Below are 21315 nucleotides of genomic sequence, written 5' to 3'. Positions count from 1 at the left end.
TTAGCGAAACTCATCCTGTCCCACTGCCTTTGGCAGTACGTGCAGGCACAACAGGAAAGCTTTCGTTTTATTACAGCCCTTCAAAGCCAAACCGCCCTGCGAGCCGCTGCTCCGGCCTGTTCCCGGGTGCACCCGTTTGTTAAGAAGTGACCGCCAGGCCCCGGCCAAGCACCGCGGCCCTTCCTTTGGGACACCCGCCTTCACAGGCAGCCGAACCCGGCTACCGGGCACTCCGTTTTCCACAGGCAGTTGTCTCCGCTCTTCCCTTCCTCGCTGACCCCGAAGGGCCGGCTCGAGGCTCGACTCACCCCCCCGGGAGGTGCAGGACGGCCGCGGCCCCTCAACCCGCAGCGCTCGGCTGTCCCGACATGCCCCGCGCGCCCGCCGAGCCCCGGCGGCGGAAGCCGGAAGCGCGGCGGCGGAAGTAGGGCTCAGCTGGCGGGGGGGTGGCGCAGGTGAAGCTGGGAAGCGCGGAGCCATCTTGGTGCCCGCGCCGGGCAGGGACCCGCCGCCGCCGCTGCCGCCGTCGCGCCAGGACAGCGAACCGCCATCGGGCCGGGCACGGGGGGGCGTCCGCGCGCGGGGCCCCGCTGGCCATGGGCACCTAGAGCCGCGGGGTCCAACCGCGACGGGAGCGGCGGCGGCGACGACGACGACGACAGGCTGTCCCCCGCCCCTACCCGCCGGCGACCAGAGCCGGGCTCTCCCCGCCTGCCGCCGCCCGCGCCCCCATGAGGCCGGAGCCGCTGCCCGCCGCCCGCTGGCGCCGGTGACGAGCCGCTGGGAGGTCGCGCCGCCCCCGTCGCGGGCGCCTCGGCCCCGCCGGGCCGTTTTTAAGCCTCTGCGAGCGGGAGGGAAGTTGTCGCCCCTCCACCCCTCCCCCTCCGCTGCCCCTTCCCGCCCTCGCCCTCCCTCCGGTTCCTGCACCGAGAGTGAGAAAAGCACAACCTCAGGGAGACCTGGCCCTGTGCACAGATACCTGCTTTCCCCCAGCGGGAGCCCCAGAGGAGGAAACCGGCCCCTTCCCTCGCCCTCCGGCGCCGGGGCCGCTGGCGTCGGAAGCCTTCAGACCCTCCGTGTGCCCGCAGGCACCTGTCCCGCCCGGAGGCAGCTCTCGTAGACTGAGCACCCCCCCTCCGACTCAAGTACATTTTGTGGACATAAGCATTTTTTTAACTTTTTAAAGAACTTGGTGGGGGTTTTTGTTTGTGTGTTTGTTTTTTGTTTTTGGTTTTTTTTTTTTTCCTCTGGGATTTTTTACGAGCTTCCCCTTAGTTGAATACTGCTTCTTCCACTTCAGATAGTGCTGGCTCTGTTTTTCCTGGTACTGTAGTATGGGGATCGAATCAAAACTGAGATTTTAAGCATTGCAGGAGCCCTTAAGTCCATCCACCTGTTAAAAGTGAGCAGTGCTGTTTCTGTCTTCTTTTCCCCCCACGTCGCCTGTTGGATGTGATGGAACTCATGTTCGCAGAGTGGGAGGACGGGGAGAGGTTTTCATTTGAAGACTCTGATCGCTTTGAAGAAGACTCTCTTTGTTCCTTCATTTCTGAGGCAGAGAGCCTTTGCCAAAACTGGAGAGGATGGAGGAAGCAATCGGCTGGACCCAATTCTCCCACTGTCAAAATGAAAGGTGAGGTCACCCAGTTTCACTGGGATGCTATTTGGTCTCGTGGAAGTTGTGGGGCAAGGGAGATTGGTGAGTGAGAATGAATGTCAAAAGTTGTAGAGAAGTCACATGTAGGATCAGTGTCGGAATAATTTTTGACCAAAGATTGGAACTGAAAATTTTCTGGGCATCTTAAGACAAAGATGTCTTTTGGGTGAGTTTTCACCTACATGCGCTCAGCAGTATTGTAGTGCTGCTTTTCTGAGTATCTTTGGTGCTCTTACTCTTGGAAATCTGAAAACAGTTTTCTATACACAAATTACAGACTTGGTTTGGAATAACTATACATAGGTTCTCACTTACTTTGAAATACACTAAGGTTTCACAGAGGTTTTTGTAACTCATAAAACTACTCATGTAGAGGCATGTAAGCCATCGTTGTCTAGAGCAGCCTGTTTTCCTTATCTGTTTCTTTAAATTTAACCTTTTTCTAGTAAATTAGCAAACTTTCTTTTGCAGTAGTAGGGCAAGAGGGCCTTAAGAGTGTCTCAAGTCATCAGACTTCAGTGTGTTTGCCTCAGGAATTGTTGTATTTCTTTTGATAGCAATTTATTTTTAATAGCAGACGGGAAAATAGATAACGTTAGCAATTTAAAAATATTTAGAATTATATAGCTACTAAATTTTTGCCTTTTTTTTTTTTTTTTTTTAATGTGAAGCATAATTTCTCTTTTATCCTGATGTATCATGACCCCAGAATTCAGGTGGTGTTTACACTAAGCAGAGCCAGATATAGAGTTAGCAGAAATTATACAAGCTCTTTCTACTCTTAATTTTATCTCCTTTATTTTCTTTCAATCCAGTGTTAGTACTTTTCCTGTTATTGCTGACCTTTGTGACCGTCACCTGCCTCATTAATATCTCCCTAGCTGGAACTGCAAAACTTCATTCTCCTTTGAATGTTAGACTTACGTGACCAGAGAATGCAATTTATATTGAATTGTGCTGAAATCTGGCTGTGTTATACTATGGACAAATGTTCACTTGTCACTGGACAAGACTTAAGAAAGTACACTTTGCATTAATCGTAGGCTTTCCAGAGTGGCTTGAGTTATAAGTTTTTAATAAATTTGAGAAATGTCCCTAGTCCTGTGAATGTAACCACCTGTGTCTCCTGGCTAGTAAGGATTGGAGTTGAGGGTAGGATGGAAACTTTTAAAAAAAACAACCCAAAACAAAGAGAGAGAAATGCTGAATATATGTCTGAGTTGGATAGCTCTCTTGGATCCTGCTGCCAGGACACATTGATTTTAGTTTGGAACATTCTGCTGATGCAAAGAAGGGGAACAGTGTTGGCGTTGTGTTTTTTAAAGCTATCAATCCTTAGATGTAGAAATAAGCATTGGGCACAGGGCAAAGCATATAAACTTCATGTTTTGCTTTAAGTCTTCTTGCATAGGTTAACTTGCTGGAAAGGAGCCGAAGTTTTGAAAACATACTGCTGTGGAAATAGACATCTATAGTTTGGCAGAGGTGTATGAAACTCGTTTCTACAGATCTACAAGTCAGACTGATGTTTGAAAAGGTGATCGTTTTTGTTCAACTTCGAGATGCTTTTAGCCAGCTGTTCTCCACTGGTTCAGCATACAACTGTGTGTTTTTCTGGGTCTTGGCCTAGTTCCTTTAGCTCTCTTGACCGAATTAAAAGCAAGCAGTGATTACTCTCTCTGCTGTCATCCACCTGTTGCATTAAAATGAAGAATCACTAGATTGTGCATATTTGCAATCCTCAGCCTCTTCCCTGACATGAGAAACACAGTAGCTAACATTATTATTGTGATAATTGTAATCATTTACACCATATTGAGATGTTGCTGTTCCGTGTTCTGCAAACCTGCATAAGGAGGGGTTGTATCGCTTGTACTTGGTTCATATTTTTCAGGTTTTATGTGTAGAGAGACTTAATTCCTTTGTACAAAAGTCTTACTTTAACAAGAGAGACATTCTGAAAGGATACTGGTGCCTGCTTTAAGGCTTTTGCTGGCAATTTCCAGGCTCTGGTCAGAGTTATTTTGAGAAGTATGTGAACATGGATTTGCTGCCTAAATAATTATTTATCCACTCAACAAAGTCACATATGATATTACCAACGTGGAACACTTGCAGCAACTTTACTGTATGCAGTGTGTTGCCAGCAAGTCTGGTCTGATGAGAGATCTGTCATCATCGGAGTTCTCCTTCGATTTGAGAACTCCCATACCAATTTAAATTATTTTTAACATGTCTTTTTTACTGTGTTTTTGTAGTCAGAAAACAGTTTGTATTGAGAACTTGCTGGATCCTGAGGGTGTCTGTTATAGTGAGTCTTCTAAAATGTGATCATTCTGAATTGAGCCGTGTGTTTTTATTTCCACAGTTTATAATTTTTCAGTGGCCTGTGATGTAGTTGCCTATGCAAACAAGAAATGAGGTTAGACACTGAATTCTTCGGTGTTAAATGCTAAGAGAAAACAAGGGGAATGATATTCTGTCAGTCTTTTCCTCCAGTTTGGAGCTCAGCCTGTGTTTTGATTTGGAATCAGCCAGACAAGTTATCTAATAGAAAGGATTTCTAGCTTTTTCAATTGTTTCCAATTTGTCCTTTTGAGCATTTAATTCTTCATTAATTAGTTCAAAGAGAATCCTCCTGAGACTGATGGAAGGGCTGTTGACTGGGGAGTCCTATTCTTAAACAAACTGCCTACACATCCATTATGGCTTTCTTACTTTTTGCAACTTTTAATTTCCTACTTGGGCATTTTTAATATTATGATTACCTTTACTGTAAATTTAACAATAAGGCTTGGGGTAGCTTGCAAATATACACAGTATTCACTGCGGTCACCAGAGAGGGTCACCAGAAAGTTGAGTTACTCGCTTGTTTGTCAGTTACCCCTTCAGCTTGCTAGAAAGATGATGGAAGATGGAGAAAAATGTCTGAGTTTCTCTAATATGATCTTAGAATGTAATTCTTTATAAGATCAGGTTAACTTGAGTAGTTACATCAGAAAAATGGGACTGTAACTGTTTGATTTTCCCTCATTTAATTTTCACTATGGTAAAGTCTTCATATATTACTTTTCAGAAGGGAGTTTTCTCTTTAAATGTGAAGGAGGAATGCATTGCATCCACTTTATGGATGCTCTTAGACTTTGAAACTGCTCTCAGCCTCTGCTGATTCACCTGTAGTGAAATCCCAGAGGAGACTTCAGCAAAGCATGTCAATTTTGGGAATACCAAGATTCCTTTCATAATTTTGAATGCTTATTCGAGAAATGGCTTGTTCTCTCATTAGACTGCCTTTATTGCTTTTTTCCTTTTTTTTTTTTTTTACTCCTTTTTTCCATTTTGAATGAAGTGATGCTTGTAATTGATATTTAGCTGTTGCCAGTATATATCATTGATAAGAAGCTTTCATCTGTACTAGGCAGACAGGGCTTCATCTCTGAAGTTAAGGTGAATGGGTGCTTTGAAACAAGGTCTTGCAGTGTATTCAGAACCATCCGGTTCCCTGAGTTGGTTTGTGGCTCCAACTCACTTTTTTCCATATCAAATTATATTCCACCTATTTTTTACCTTTTTACCAATGAATGCATCCACTTGCCTTTTCTCCACTTTTCTGGATAGGCTTTTCTTTCCCAGAAACTGTTATGAGAGCCACTATGATCTTCTCCTTTTCCCTTCTCACTTTTAAAAACAGTTGTATTTTTCATTGTAATTGAAAGAAGCCCAGTGTTTCTGCAAGTGTTTTGTTCTCAATTATCTTCACATAAGGATTTTTGTGACAGAGGTGTTAGGAGTAAATGTTCAAGTATGCTCATTATCTCTCCAAACCCACTGTGGCTTTGTTTCATCTTGAAAGCTCCTAATCTCTTTCCCACTCTTAGTCCTTTCTATTTCACAGTTTCTGAAGCATAAATGTTTACCAAACACTTAAGAAGTTGCCATAAATACTGTAGGATTGCTAAATAGTGTGTTCACAATATTTTTGCTCAGTTTGTATTTATTCATTCACACTGGCTTCTGGTGGAAGTGTGCTGATGAGTTGTGTTGAAACTATTTTCAATAGGCGGCTAGTGAGAAAGATTTATATTTTTTTTTTCCTTTCCTTTACTGTAAGCTTGAACCACTGTATACTGTATTGCAAGACACCTCAGACAACTAAGAATTGATGAAGGCAGTGATCTCCTAGAAAACATTCTCATTATCCAGCCCCAGACAGTTTATGTTCTTCCAAACTGTTAGGAGTGCCCACAATGTTAAATTCTGGGCACAGTGCCTCAAAAATGCAAGCTGTAGAGAGGGAATCATTGTTAGAGAATAGACAGAGCCTGAGGTGACGATATGGTCAGTTTAGAGAGACAACCTGATCACAGTCTGAGCAGTGTCTACACTGGTAAAATGACAGTGACTGATCTTCATTAATTTATACAGACAAAGAAGAAATGGCTTAGAGCGCAACACTTATTCTTCAGGATTGCCAATAACTAATAAATTAAAAATAACCCTTCCTCAAGCAGTAATTGCAGAAACTTGTAGTCTCTTTCACATTCATACTATGCTCTTCAGACTCGTTCTTTTTGGAGAAGAATGTTTGTGTCATCCAAAGTGTGTCTGCTCCTTGAGCCTGCTGAAGCTGGAAATGAAGACTGTGGTTTGCTGCTGTTTTGTTACTGACTATGACTGTGTATTATAAAGTTACAATCGTTTTTTCTTTTCTTTCTACTTTATTTGTGCCTCTGGTACTAAGAGGGAGATTATATAATCAACTCACACTTCTGGGAGGTACAGGTGTAATATGTCTTTTGTTGTGTTTTTTAATTTAGTACAACACATAACAAATCTGTTTTAGCTCAAATATATCTGTTGTAATATATCCAAGTTCACTAAAAACATTAAAAATCCAAAACAGTAACTGTTGAGCAAAAGTATGGTATAGCTCCTTAATGACTTTCTTTATAGAAGCAACAGAATTTAAAAAATATGAATGTTGGTGAGAAGATATCACAAATGTTTGTGAAATAAGCAGAGATCAGGTGTCTGAAGAGTAAAGGTGATGTGAAAGTGAAGGCTTACCTGCTAGTACAAAATACATTTTTCTATATTTTGTCACCCTAGTAAATTAATTTCATCTGCATTTGTACTCTTATTCCATAGTGGCTGGTGATGTTGACTTGCTATATAGTAGAAGCAAAAGTTCAAGTTGAGGAAGGAACTTACTGGGTTGTAATACGAGGTGCAAAAGGGACATTGATTCATTAGAGCTGAGGACACCACAGAAAAACTCTAGAGGCAGTCATTTATCAAGACTGATTGGCATAATTAAATGCAATGCTTCAGAGCTGGGAAGTAGATTTCAGAAGCTGTCTAGAAGTTTCTACTAAACAAAATGGTGGTTTCATAATGCAGTAATATCTCTTTCTTTTGGAAGGATGACAAGTTGAATGACTCTCACATGTTTGTCTCTTCATTTGCATTTTCCTGTGCCTTTCTGAGATAACTGAATGTGTGTACTCCTCTCTTCAGATATGGCTACCAGAGAAACCACATGAAGAAGCTATCAGGAAAAGATGCTTTTTTATTACTAACATTTTAAATGACCAGCCAGTTTTAAATCTGTTGTGGTCTTCTGGCCTTTTGCTTTAGATAAGCTTCTCTTCCCCTCACAAGAAGTCTTGCACATTCTTTCCCTATTTTAATGTCTCATATTTCTACTGGGAAATGATTTGTCTACTGGGAAATGTCTCATTTTCTCCTGTCTCATCTTTCTACTCATCTTTGTTCCTGACTTCCATGGATTTTTCTTTTTGAGTTTGTTTTCTCCTTCCTTTCACCTTGAGGAGATCCCCGTGTTGCTGAATGACTAGAGATCACAGATGCTCTATTTGCATTTCAGGCTGACTTAAGCTACAGGGGTTATTCTTATCTGCGGCATGTTTACCTCTGGGGAAGCAAGGGTAAGGATTCAAGTTTGATCCTAGACTCTGGATTGTACTCTCCCTTTGTTTACTGCCCCTTCCTTTACCTCCCCCTCTTTTTTTTTTTTTTTCTTTGACCTGTTCTTCATTGCTAAAAAGTGGGTTTTATTTTTATCTGTTTATTTTTTACCAGTAGGTAACTAGGTCTGTCCTGAGATAAAAACAAAGTGAAGGCAAAACATCTCAGGATTTTTCTCAAGCAACACTTCAGGTTTGACGTGTGTGGTTATTTGGGCAAATGTAATTCTACAGTGAAATGTAATGTCTTTTGATCATTGAGTATTTTAGTCAGAATAACACATGTTAAAACAGCCTTTGCTTTTCATGCTCAAAAGGTTTTTCTCATGCTTAGAAGTACTGCTTATGTCACTTCGAATGCTAGCACCAGAAGTTTCTTTCTTTGTTAAATTAATGTATTTGAATATGTATATGATGTGGTGCTGTAAGCAGGAAGAGCAGGCAGGAGACTAATTTTGTGTGTCTTATAGCCACCACAGAGAGCCTCGGGTTTTGAGCTGTGCTCTCTCTGTGTACCTGGGGTCACCCATCAGCGAAGCGATGGGGAATGAAACTGGGAAAAAAAAAAAAAAATCCTGCAGCTTCTGGAGTGTTGCTGATAAAGGCCAGGATCAAAAGAGACCAGACTTTTTTTTTTTTTCTGATGGATTGTAAAATGTGTAGAAGATGTAATTCCTGCCCTCATGAAACCCCTGAAAGATTTAAATTAGAGCTTAGTTACTCTCAAGATGCATCTTTATTTCTGGGCAGATTACTCAATTTCAGAACCTTCATTTTCTGGGTCTGCTTTTTGCTAATTCCTACAACATGGGTGAATCTTTGTATTCACTTTGACCATTACAGATTATTTTTGTGAGTTGCTGAGTTCAGAACAATGGGAAGTTTCAAGAAGCCAGGCATGCTTGTTCAATAGGTGCAGGTGCCCTCCTATGAATTGTTTCATGAATTGCGTTGGACTGTTGTCAGATTCATGCTCCTCTTGCTCTGGTTTGGTGTTGCTTCTTGTAATTTTTTTTTTCAAAGTTTAAAGACCAGTGATGCGTAATATACAAAATGTTTAAAATACTGGTTCTAATTTCAAAATACCATACCACACATTTCTAAGTTACCTCCTCTGAAGCTGTGTAGTCTTGAGCAATAAGTATAGGGTTACCAACCAGAAGATTCTCATATTCTCATAATTTGTGTGTTTTTTGATGCATTTTAACAGGAAATACTGAAAGTGATGTCTTTGAACACGTTTCTTGCTGGTGCTTTAAATGCTATGGGCAAGGTTTGTGGAAACTGCTCTTTTGATGATGTTTAGTTCATCTATATTTAGGTTCCATACAGCTAAAACATACTATCTTTGAAAAGAATGAAACGAAGGAGCTCTGTCAGGCTGTAATATACATGTTACAGAATCACAGAATAGTCTAGGTTGGAAAAGACCTTTAAGATCATCCAGTCCAACCATTAACCTAACATTGACAGTTCCCAACTACACCATATCTCTAAGCACTATGTCGACCCTACTCTCTGGAATTCTGTATTTTGAGAAAAGTGATGCTGTGAAAAGTATCTGGCTTTAATAAAATATTGTTGCTATTATGAATCATTATTAGTGTTTTTAGATTGCTGCAACAAAAACCTAAGAAAGAAGAAAATGTCAGTATTTACCAATCTCAATTAGGAGAAGGTTGAACGCGTTTATGATGTATACAACTGGAAAATCTGTGTCTTGTTTTTTCTATATTTATCTAAATCTCTACTGCTGTGTGGTTAGCACTGAAAAAAAATTAAAGTTAAGACATTCCCTTTCCATAGAAGAGGAAAACCTGAAAAGATTGCAGGAGTAGTGTCTTTAAACAAATTGTTAACATCCTCATTCAGCTGCTGGAAGTAGGGGAACCTGAGTGTTATTTCTTGATGTCTCAGTGACTTTTATGCCTTTCTTTTGTCTGCTAGCTTTAATTTGTGGCCGTGAGATGTATAGTAGAGCTTTCAAGCTTCTTTTTCATATGGGGTAAGGATTGGCATGTAGAAGAAAGGGAAAGGATAAATGGATAAGATGAAGGGAGGAAGAAAAAAAATCTGTCCTCAGTCCTTTGTGGGAGTAAAGCTGGTTGCTGGAGGGGAGAATAGACTTGAGAAAATGAAAAAGAGGGAGGTCAGAGATCAAAAACAATACAGAAAAAGAAGTCCACATTTTTCACAAAAATATAAACAGCTAGTGTGATCAAAGAAAAATTACTCAGAATTTGTCTGCAAGCAATGCGAGTCTTTATGGGAAGACATCCAGCTGTACTTTTTTCTCCTAAGTTAAGACATTTAAGAGGTGACTTACTGAAGTAGTGGGCAGGTTAATACCTGGGCCACCGATTCAAGCTTCCTCCTCTGTTCAGAAAGGTGAAAAATTGAAGTAGATGATCATCCAGAAATATTGGTAAACATGAGTAATTCATTGGTGGAGAACTGAAAATGGAAACACCAGTTTAAAATCTAGTTAGTATGGTTCTTTATTTTTTTTCCAGATAAACTAGTGGAAAAAGTAAATTGCATATTTTCTGTTCATTAAGCTTGAGATCTCTGAAGATGCTGCTTTGAGCATGTCTCCCCAGCCAGAACTAAAGAAAAAGTGAGGCAGCCTTGAAGTGAATGTAGTCCAGATGGTAATCTGGCCTCTTCTTTAGATATATTCATTAAAACAATGCCTGCATGCAGAAAAGCCATTCTTACTGGCATCTTCCAGTGTATGTGACAGAACAAGATTCTTCCTTGAAGTACAGAAAAGTTTGCTGAACCTGTGAATATTGAGTATTGTATGTCCTTATGGAACCTGTCCATGTCTTGGCTTTGGTCTTTGTAGGACTTCAGGTTTACTGTTCTCAATATGTGCTCACGTGTGCCTGACTTTGTGTATGACAAATTGTGATTCTCAAGACTAAGCCTCTAATATTTTTCTTTTTAATATCCATATACTGGAATTCTTACCTGGTAAATTTGTGTCTGTCTCATCTTTGTTAATCCATGTTGAGGGTAATGGAATAGCTTGAATTGCCAGGTTCCATGCATCTGGTAAACGCTGATTGCTGAAGTAAAAATTATTGGTAAGGATTTGACATTTAAGCTTCATGGTAGTCCTGCTGGTGGGTTAGTGTGTAATTAAGAGGTGTATGAATGAGATGACTACTTTTTCTGAGAATCTAATACCTTTGTGAATTCTATAGGGCATCATTTAGTAAGTCTCTTGAGCTGTTTACAGTTCCTGCTGCATATTGCATGTAATTCCATTTCCTACCTCATATTTAGGTCAGTAAATGCTGAGATGGGAGAAAAATGCAGCTGCATATTTGTTACCAGGGCTCCAGGTGAAAATATTTGTAACTTATGCCTGCATGTAACTTTCATGCATGGCTTGAAGAGAAGGTGATCTGACAGAGAAGTTAGTTTGACCTGGAATGCCTTTGGAAGTTTTCATTGGCTAATGGATTGGATTTAAAGCAGTAGGGCATGGGGTCAGTTAAGCTACTTATCCCTCTCAAGGACAGGGAGTTAGTTTTCCCTGGCTAGTTATGACTAGCAAGTGTTTCAAGACTTCCATGGACATTTTCAGAAGATGGTTGACTTGCTTCAGTCTTGTGATGTTGGAGAAATCTTGGGAGATACTGTGCATTTGTCTAAGCAAATTCATGCAATGGACTGTAGTTAATCAGTGTCTCCACAGTTTTCCAGTGCTGCTTTTGTTATTATTTTTGTGCACTGAAAATTATAGGTATGCTTGTAATTAATTCCTCCTCCTTAAACATGCTGTAGCTGCCTGCTTGCTTCATATATATTCCTTGGTACCCAGTTTTGTTTCCCCCTTCTGTTCTCCTTATAGGTGATGTGGGGGAAATGGAAGAGAATTTATTTCTTGTTAGAGGAGGAACTTTCTCCAGCTGTAGGATACTAAGAAATGATCAAAGCTTGAGGCGGGCTAGGGACTTTGGAAGCCTGTGTCCCACAGTGACAGTTCAGGCTGGACAGGGACTGCTGTGCTGCACCTTTGAACTGCGGTGGGACAACCTAGAATTGAAGGACATCCCTGAGTGGGCTCTGTAACCTCCCATACAGTCATAGACCTGGGGTTAGATTTGGGGAGATTTTTATGAAACCAAAGGAGATAAAAGGGGAGTCAGGTAAAATTTTTTCAAAAGCATTTAGATATCTAACTTGACTCTTGTCTATGAAGCAGATTTATAAACGTCCAATCATTTTCCATTGGTGATGTTAAGAGGGGGTATCTTGTTTTAGTTCCTGACAGATGTTGGATTTTATTTTTTTTTTCCTCCTAGAGGTGAGAATGCCTGATCCTTGATCTATTCTTTTCAGACAATAACTCTCCTATCAAGCTCAACAAAATTGGACTGATGTCATTCTGGTATGCTCAGTAATGCAGCTCTTCAGTGTTTGCCAGTGCATTTGTTTGGAGGCCAAATGATACTGCTCTGGGATTTAGACCCAGGAAAAAAGCTGGTTAGAGATTAATTTTGCATGTAATACTTAAGGATTGATACTAATGGAGGAGAGCAGCACACTGAATAGTGGAGGTTGCATGGTGTTTTGTATAGCTTCTTTCAGCATCTGAAAACATTAATACTTCTTGGTAGAGATTGATCCTCAGCTGTGATGCAGTCTGACTTTTCGATTTGTGTTTATGTTCCATCGTCTACATGCAGAGAAAATATCTGGTCCCTGTTGGTCTTCATAGGTATTTTTTTGGTCATAGATCACTGGAGATAATTTTGAAATCTGAGCTTTTAAAATACCTTGCATGGGGCAGAAGTGGGAAGAACTGGTAGTACTGAGCCCTGCTTTCAGGAAATGGGTGCCGTTTGATGTCTGCTCTGAATGCACAATCCTAGTTATGCAGTATGCTTTTTGCATGGGCTGAGAGAGCGAGGGAGTAACAGTGCAGGGGAAATGACTTGCCTGAAGCTGATCTGCTTCATCAGCTGTAGAGTTATTCTGAATCCAAGCTGCCCAATTTGTCATGAAACCTTGGCCAGCACTGGCATGAATACAGTGTTTTGTAGCACTGTCTGTCTTGCTTTACAAAAATCTGCTGTTCATTTTAGGATTTCTAACAGCTGTCGGTTGCTTGCCCAGGTTGCTCTTTTTTTGAAGTGAATTCTTTTTTTAGGGAAGGAAATGGAAGGGTGTTTGGATTAAGAATTTTCTTGTCTGAATTTCCAGAGGAGGTTGTCAAGTTGTGAATGCTGCATTGCCTGCCTAATGCTGGTATTACAGTTCTGGGATCTCAGGCATGTTAGAGTGGGTGAGAGTTGAGAAAAGAGCTTACCGACATTCTGCTCTTGAGATGCAGAGCTTATGAAGAGGCAAATAGATCTCATCTGGCATAAGGCATCAACATAAGATACTCCAGTTTCATCATCACAGTTATTGCATAGGAGAGGCAATAGAGTTAAATGGAAAATGCACCTTTCTGATCTGGATTTTACTTGTGTTTGGAGAGGTTCTGACATTTGCCTAGAGCAGACGTTTTCTGTAGGAGTATTTTATGCCTTTGCAACAAAATCTTGTGTGAATCGTGAGGCAGAACTTAGGTGACTAGGATCTTAGGAATTTGAGTTTAGTGATGGAGGAATGTGCTGGTGTTTCTCTCCTGGAGTCATGAAACCAAATAGTGGATTTTGGTTTAATCTTTATTTCCTTCCTCTCCCCCATCAAACATGTTTTTGGTTGCCAAATATAACTTCTAGCTTTCCACTTTTGCCTTGTTCTGAAGACTTGATTCAAGTGTGTTTTTTTTTCTAGATATCTGGTTTATAATATAGTGTTTTAGATGTGATGTTTTAAGGACATAAGGAAGACAAGTTTGTAAGGAAAGAAGGGAAATCTGTTATTTAGCCAGCTGACCTTTGGGGTGCAGAAAAAGTTTTCAGATATGCAGCTCTTCTGTCTACTAATTGCAACAGGACCTTTGAGGGATGATTACACAGCAGGTTATCTGCTTGGCAATTAAAGTTTACTTGGGCATATTGAAACTCTTTAGTCATGTTTACCAGTTGTGAAAGGAGGAATAACACAACAGGGGTGGTTATTTTTCTTATTAACATCTCATGCTGCTCTGAAGAGAGGATTTCTTTAGATGTTTTGCCTCCAAAAGTGTTCTTGCTGACACAGGAAACTGGTGTATTGAGAAGTTTGCTTCCATCTTCAACATAAATTGGAGCCTCTTGCTGTGAGGAGCTGTTTCTTATGTTACTTTTTTTAAAAGCCCTTCGTCAGAAAACATTGACCTTTTTCTTCTGGCATAGGTCTGCTCAGCAGAACTAAGCACCCTAGATTTCCCCTGGTAAGGCCAGTACTACATTATTTGGTTGAATTGTAATTTCTTCCTGTTGATTAAATTGTGACAAGAGAAACAGTATCCCTGCTGGCTGTTGTTGCAGTTGGATTATAGCAGACAGAGATATTTTGTGGAATGGAAGAATGTTTCTGAATAATTTTATGGAAGTTTCCAAACAAAGTTGTATTTGGATGGTCTGACAAGGTGATCTGAGTAGCTGCCTGGCACTCAGAGTATGCTGAACTCGCTTCCCTTGTGTCTCGGGTTCTCATCCAGTGTGGTACAGGGCTGGGATGTCTGATTCTTGGCGGAGAAGTCTCATTTGGAGAGAGTGTAGGAAGAAAAAGGAACCATTTCCCCACAAATTTCTAGAAATTCAGAGAAAGTAAATGCTGCATGTATTAGTGTGAGCTATGCAGGGTAACATAAGAAACCCTACTATTTATCTGTATCTCCTTGCTTGTTTCAACATTGTTTTAGCTTTAAAAGGAGGAGCACTGGGAACTTGAGCATCTCAAAGGAAGCCTTTCTGCAGTGAGATCATGACCACTTTATACATCAGTAGAAGGTTTTGCTACTGGTAGAAGGTTTTTGCTAACAGGAAGAAATGAAGAATTTTACTGTAGGGAAGGTTGAGACATGGCTGTGGGATTTTTGGCATATTCTTACTGATTTAAACTCTTAGTGGGTTAGGATTCTTGGACCTTATACACACATCATGCATCTTGTAAGTTTTAGTTCTGTGATCAGTTATTGCTTAGGATTATAAAGCCTTACCAGCTCTCTTTTTGTTGTGCTTTTTTATGCCTCACAAAATCTTGTGGAAGTGTCATCAGGAGTCAGCGTAATGGTCAAACACTTATGATTTAAAAGATGTAAATAAAGATAATTTTTTTTTTTTTTAACTCAGTCTAATATTGAAACAGCAGGAGTTGAGCTGAGTATGTGTGATCGTTCCCCTATTAGGTGCTCAGTCTTTAACAAAAATTAGTTTGGGATGCAGTCTCTATGCTTGATGTTAGCATGGTGGTGATGCCATTTTTCCACCAGTGAGCAAAGTTAGGTCAGGTGGTTTTTGGTTGGGGTTTTTTTTAGCTCTGAATACATGCAGAGAGTGAGTGTAGAAAACAATTGTGAAATAGGTTTGTCAGAAATGTTTTTCTTAATAGTTCAGATGACCAGAAGAGGAACTGCAAGCTTTAACAGGTTTAAAATTACTGACACTTGAAAAAAACCCCTACTCATCCACTCTGAATCCGGTGTGATTTAGTATTGTATTCTGCAAATCTACAGGGCTTGCGTGCAAATAAAAAATGAGGGTGGGTTTTTTTTTTTATATTTTGATGTATTTTAAGGACTGCCTTATAGAAGAAACTAATTCTTGCTTCCTAAAATGTCTTAATCTTGGAGGCAGAAGTCATGATGTCATATGTTTATGCAGTCAGCCAGATTTTGAAGGGAAATGTAAATACAGCAACAGAAAGATAGTTCGAACCATTAAATATTTTGACTTACATGTATGAGCTGTTTGTGATGCAGTGTTAAGCAATTTTCAGAAATTGAGCTGAAATTTGACTGCACTTTTGCTGTAGGTGGCAGAGACTTTAGGGGTGAATTGTACACCCTGCTCTGATAAAACAAACCTTTTTTCATCAGATTAAAAAACCAAAAAGCCATTAAAATGTAATTGTGATGGTTGTAACAGAATTTGTGTAGTAATAGTTGCTGCAGTTTGTCAGTTAAGCGTGAGGTTTCCAATTCTGGACCATAATCTGCCCATCTGGGATTTGTATTTTTAATGGGTTTTGGCTATGAATCTCATCAGTCTTATCCAGTAAATGCTAATGAAAAAGTTCTGTTGCTTATTTGTCTTCTCAACTGTTTTGTACATAAAAATGTCATTCTGTGGCTTAGGGCTGATGGGGGCCTCCTGCCGATTCTTCCTTTCACTTTCCATGTGGTTTTATTGTATCTCTGCATTTGCTACCCTGTGACATTATTCTTAGTGTAATCTCACTGCTGCAAAATGGGTATGGGATCCATATAGAGTTGTATAACTGTAGCTGAGGAAATAAGAGGTATGAGAAAGTCATGTAAACACAGATCCCATTAGGGTTTTAATACTGTTAGTAAGCTTACAGGGGTAGTAGCAGTGGAGGAGGAGGAGGAAGAAAACAGCAAACAAGAGAAGCAGACCTGTTTCTAAATTTAGAAAAAAATATTTTTTTGATAACTTTCCTTCCTGAGAGTTCTGTACTATTTACAGGCAGTAAGAAGGGTATGTGCAAATTTAACAGATGAATTACATGGATAGAAAAATACAGTCAGGTAACCCTGATAGTTCTTTTTTGTTTGCTTTATTCTGTGAGCAAATCAAGGTACCAGTGATCCAAACTGAATCTTGATTTGTTCTCTGGACCATTTTGTTAATTTGTTGATCACTTAGTTCTCTCTAGGGCTATGTTTTCAATTATTAAAAAAAAGTGTGTATATATATGTGTGTGTATATACATACATTAATTCTTGTGTAGTAAGTATATCATCCTGCCATATAACCCTAGTAAAGAAAAGCATATTTTAGAGTTTTTCCTGTGGCTAACTTTGCCTGAAATACTTGATGATTGCTTTACAGTGCCCTGTCCTGGTTGTTTTTCTAAATCAGTTTAGCTGCACTTGCTACCCTGTTATAAGTATGTGGATGTTTTAAAAATACAAAAACATTGAGAGAAAACAAAACCAAAGGATCTCCTGAAGTCAGAATGCTCCCTCCATTCATCTTTACAGAGCCAGCTTGATTAACAATCCATCAGCAGCAGCATTTGTAGCATCCTTTCTCCATCAGTTGATCCCTATTCTTGTCTTACCTAACCTTCTTAGTCTGTCACAGCATGTGGAAAAAGTCGCACAGATGAATTCCACCAAAAGCTACTGTTCTTCATGTGTTGTTGCAGCTGACTTTGTAAATGCTGAGGTGTTTTGCAGGGAATTGGTTTGGAGTAGGTAGTATCAGAGAAACAAACAGCAGAAACTTTATTCTGACTTGGTGTTCCAGTGTAAAGGGGTTGCTTATTTTCTTAAGACTGACAGTGCTTGAATAGTTGAAGAGCTAAGATTGTGTACCTTCACATCAGTTTCCTTAATCTGTAAAAGGAAAATAAACTCTTACGTTTTAGCAATACCATGGTTTGCTTGTTTCTTACAAAAAACATCATCCTTTTTTTTTTTTTCCTCAGTATAAAATGCCATGGAATTATTAATCTGAAGCAGAGGAATGCTAATTGAAGACAGCTGGGTGTCAGTGTTTTAATATTGCACTGTGTTTTCAGCTTTTCAGATGCTTTGTTCTGCATGTAGTCAAGCTAGACCAGAACTGGGTGCAGGTGGCAGCTCCTTGTATTTGTTCAGCTATCGGGATTGGACATTGTAGGGTCTTGGTTCAGTCTTGGGGTCCTCACCCCTCGGCTTGCCAGTTTGGTTTCTTCTCTTGTATTGTAATTGGGGCAAGGAAGTTCATTCTTGGTGCCTGTTCAATACTTGGCGTGTTTGTTGAGCTGCTGTAAGAGTAGTTCCAGTTGTGCTCAAGCAATCTGTGATGTGTATGTATGTGTTCACTATGAACACCACTAAGACCAGCTGTGTGATTTGAAAAGATCATCTGCAACCCAGAGAGTGATGATTTTTTCAAGGGAAATGAGTTCCTAATTTTAAGAATCAGAATACAGGCCTGAAAGAGGGCATATTGAGTGAGATTTTCATTTATTATCTAATGTGCTTTTTTAGATAATCTGCTCTTGACATGTCAAGCTAATCTTTCTTTTACTATCTGATATAGCTTCATAGCTACTCTAGCAGTTCACCTGTGAGCCTTTACAACAGAAGTTTTTCATGCTGTTCAATTTAGTTTGAACTCTTACACATTTTCTCTCTCCCCTAACTTTGGCATGGGTGTTTAAAGGTGAGTACTTCTTCTATTGTTTCAAGTGCTTGTATGTTATCTCTTCTACTATTCTCTTAAAATTAAGCTAGTTATTTCAGTTGATTTTTTTTATGTTAAGTATTTAGTTTCCTTCTGGAGCTTGGTGGTTGTGGTTCAGCAGTTCATATGTTCCAAGTCTTAGAGGCACAGACTAGAGTAGCTGCAATATCTCTTCTACTCAGGTAGAGAACTTTACCTCTTTGAAAGCATAGCTATCATGTTTGTGACTGCATCATGAAGCTTACATTTAATTGTGCTTAGTCTGTTTTACTCACAAGATAGTAATCCCAAAACTATTCAAGGATGCTCTTTATATTCTACCGTTTCTGTGTATTATGTACTAGTGCATTATAGATGTGCTGTATTTTTAAGTAATGTTACCTGAAGTTTGAGGAATTGTATGGGACAGGTATTAGCCACCCATCTTACAAGTCTGTGCTTGAAAGCCACAAACCAGCAAGGGGACAGAAATGTACCTTTACTGCTTGCATAGGCTGCAAGTATATTAGTTCCACACTTCTGAAAATATTCCCTTTCTGATGACTTCCTAGGGCTGGGACCTACCTAGGGAAAATGTTAATGTGACAGAAAACTGACTGGTGGTGATGTCTCTGTGACCCACTGAATCAGTGCTGCTCTTAGTCAAATCCTCTTTGAAAAGAGAAATAAAGTTAATGAGCCTTGTAGACAGAGCTTTGGATGATAAATGATTTTGGAGGAAGAGAAAATACCTTATTTTCAGACTTCTGCAACATGCTTCTGTTACATATCATGTGTCTTGTCCTCAGTTCAGGGGTGAATTTTGTTTATTTTTAAAAATACGTATGTTGCTTTCTATAGGATGTTGATTGTGTGGTAAAATGGAAGAACAAGTAGGAAAGTGTAAGTAATGTCCTAAACACCTTGTATTTCATTTATTTGAAATGAAGAGTAAATTTTCAATTCAAAAGCTCATGTTTCATTTTGCAATGTTCACCTTGGGAAACTTTTTTAAAGAGTACATTCAGAGCATTCATCTTAGAGTATTATAGAGTTCACAACAAAGGTGAAGTTTTCTGATGTTTCCTGCAGAGTTTGAGACCTGAAGGAATATATTTTTCTGGCATGTACTTCTTAAAGACATAACTCTGAGAATAAATTTCTAGAAAGGGAAAAAGAACAAGTGAATAAAGTAAAACCAATGGCAGCGTTTTAGAAGAAAATGTACAAAAAACCCAGAAACAAAATATTTTTTAAGAGTTTTGATTTAGGTGTGTTATGGTTAAATGTAATGCTTGCTCTGCTTGCCCATATTTGAGAGTTTTCAGCACTTCTTGGTTTTAGGGGTATCAGAGAGAAAATATATCACTGACTTAAGTCAAGGGGCTTTTTACTGATAGGCACTTAACTAAAATAGAACAAGCAGAAATGCTTAAAGTGCATTCTACAGTAACAGATCTGTCTTTCTACATGGCAAATCTTATAGAAGGAAATGTAGTATTAACCATTTCTTAAATGAGGCTCATAAAACAGGTTTTATAACACTCCCCACGTACCTCCTTCACTGGTCAAGATTGCACTCTGCTTATTTCATGTTAGTTTTACTGTTCTTCTCACTTTAGCTTTTGATATTTGAAGTGCTTCACTGTCTTCATCTCCTCATTCTGTCTATAATTTTATTACTTTGTTCTGCTCTGTTACCTTTTTGGACTGAAGCCAGTGGGAAAGGTGAGGGGAAATGTGAGACAGGGACGAGGGATAGCTATAAAATCAAAGCTGTAGGCTCATCTCTAAAAAGATAATGCAGCCTAACATGCCATTTTTCTTAAGATATATATAGCAAAAGCAATGTGTCCTGCTTTTGCATTGTGTCTTATCGCTTGCTGTGAGATTTGTTCATTTGCATTTGTATTTATCCATTTGTATATATAGTTTCTTTTTAGACATGTGTGTCAAATGGAAATAACATAATCAGATAACAAATACATTCAGTGCTTTGGCCCAGTTGTTTTTTCTTTGTTTCATGTAGTAACTCTGATATTCTCATGGCCCCTATTTTGCTGATTATTCAAGCAGTTTCTTCTCTATTTGTCTATCATGGAAACTCAATTATTGTACTGAAGGAATAATAGCTGAGTTTGAACATAATCTGTTTTTATGAATAATTGTTGGCTGCAACTTGTTACAGGCTGCCCTATATTAGGAAAGGTTAAGCAATATAGCTACACACGCATCCCAATGTCAGTAAGCCCTGCTGGCACAGAAGTTGTTTCCACTAGTGAAAATGCATTTTTGTGTGCACAGCTTGTGTTGGCTGTTTTGGGGTTAGGGTTATTTTTATTGCTGTTGCTCTAGCAGGAGTAATGATGTCTCTGCTAAAGTTTTAGCTTTAACAAAATGGCTAGAAAAATCAAACCTGTAGTTCACATGAAACAGTAGCAAAAAGGGTAGGATAGTCCTCATCAAAGCTGCATGTTCCATGTAGCAGTAAATAGATGAGACATGATTTATAGAGAATGGCTTAGATGCACTTGAATCCTGCTTCTTAGGTAGGATGTATAGATTAGATGGCCTCTCAGAATCCTTTTCTGACCTGGGTTTTGCAAGTCATTTAACCTGGAAGTGAGAATTGCTTGAGGTTGCTTATGCTTTGCCTGTGACTTCATTCTTCCAAGACTTGAAATGTTTCCTTTGTTCTGCTTGGGTCATCATGTCTGTTTCCCGAGAGGAAGCAGTGATTCTTAATAGTTTTGCTCCCCAATTTAAAATGATCTTCTCGCTTGGATAGATTTATCTTGCAGATTTGTCAATTCTGTATTACATCTTTGATTTCACTACTGTATCGTTTTTTATATTAAATTTGAAGTCTTCCTTGCTGTCCTTATGTTTGCTTTCTGAGCAGAAGCTGTGATGCTTTCTCCTTTTCTTTGTTAGCAGACTTTTCATTTTTTTCCTTCCTCAAAATATATTTATTATAGATCCTGAGAGTACCTTTTGTCTGTTTTATTGATAATCCCTTTTGATACAAGTAGGTATGAATCCACCAGCCATGGATTTGTGTATCTAGAGATAAATTTCTTGAATGGATCTCTTTTTGTTTAGGACTCAAAGGAGAGTATTCAGAGTTTAATTTAAAAGCACCTAACTCAGACTGTCCAGCTGACTTTACAGGAGGCCTAACGGGAAAAGACCCTCTGATGCTCGGAGTCACATTCAAGATAAGTGTCTCACCTTGGCTACATAAGGGATTACACCCTTGAAAATAGGGCAGTTTAACTTCTTAATTTTAGTATTTACATTGTGTGTCATTGGCTACTGTGAATACAGCTGCCCTTAAAGTATCATTGAATAATTATTTTCTACTATTTCTTTTCAACATCTG

General features: G+C 39.4%; 1 protein-coding gene across 1 annotated transcript in view; it reads left to right on the top strand.

Moving 5' to 3' along the window:
• The first annotated feature begins 479 nt into the window (after window positions 1-479).
• The window catches only part of ZSWIM8 (zinc finger SWIM-type containing 8), a 63733-nt gene continuing 42897 nt past the window's right edge, over window positions 480-21315 (top strand). Inside the window, exon 1 of the mRNA XM_074907248.1 lies at window positions 480-1633. Within this exon, the coding sequence (XP_074763349.1) occupies window positions 1456-1633 (178 nt within the window). The 5' untranslated portion in view covers window positions 480-1455. The remainder of the gene's footprint in view (window positions 1634-21315) is intronic.

This window comes from Athene noctua, chromosome 5 (assembly GCF_965140245.1).
Source record: "Athene noctua chromosome 5, bAthNoc1.hap1.1, whole genome shotgun sequence".
Classification (NCBI taxonomy): Eukaryota; Metazoa; Chordata; class Aves; order Strigiformes; family Strigidae; genus Athene; species Athene noctua.
Note: the sequence above shows the minus strand (reverse complement) of the source record. Positions and strands in the feature narration are given on the sequence as shown.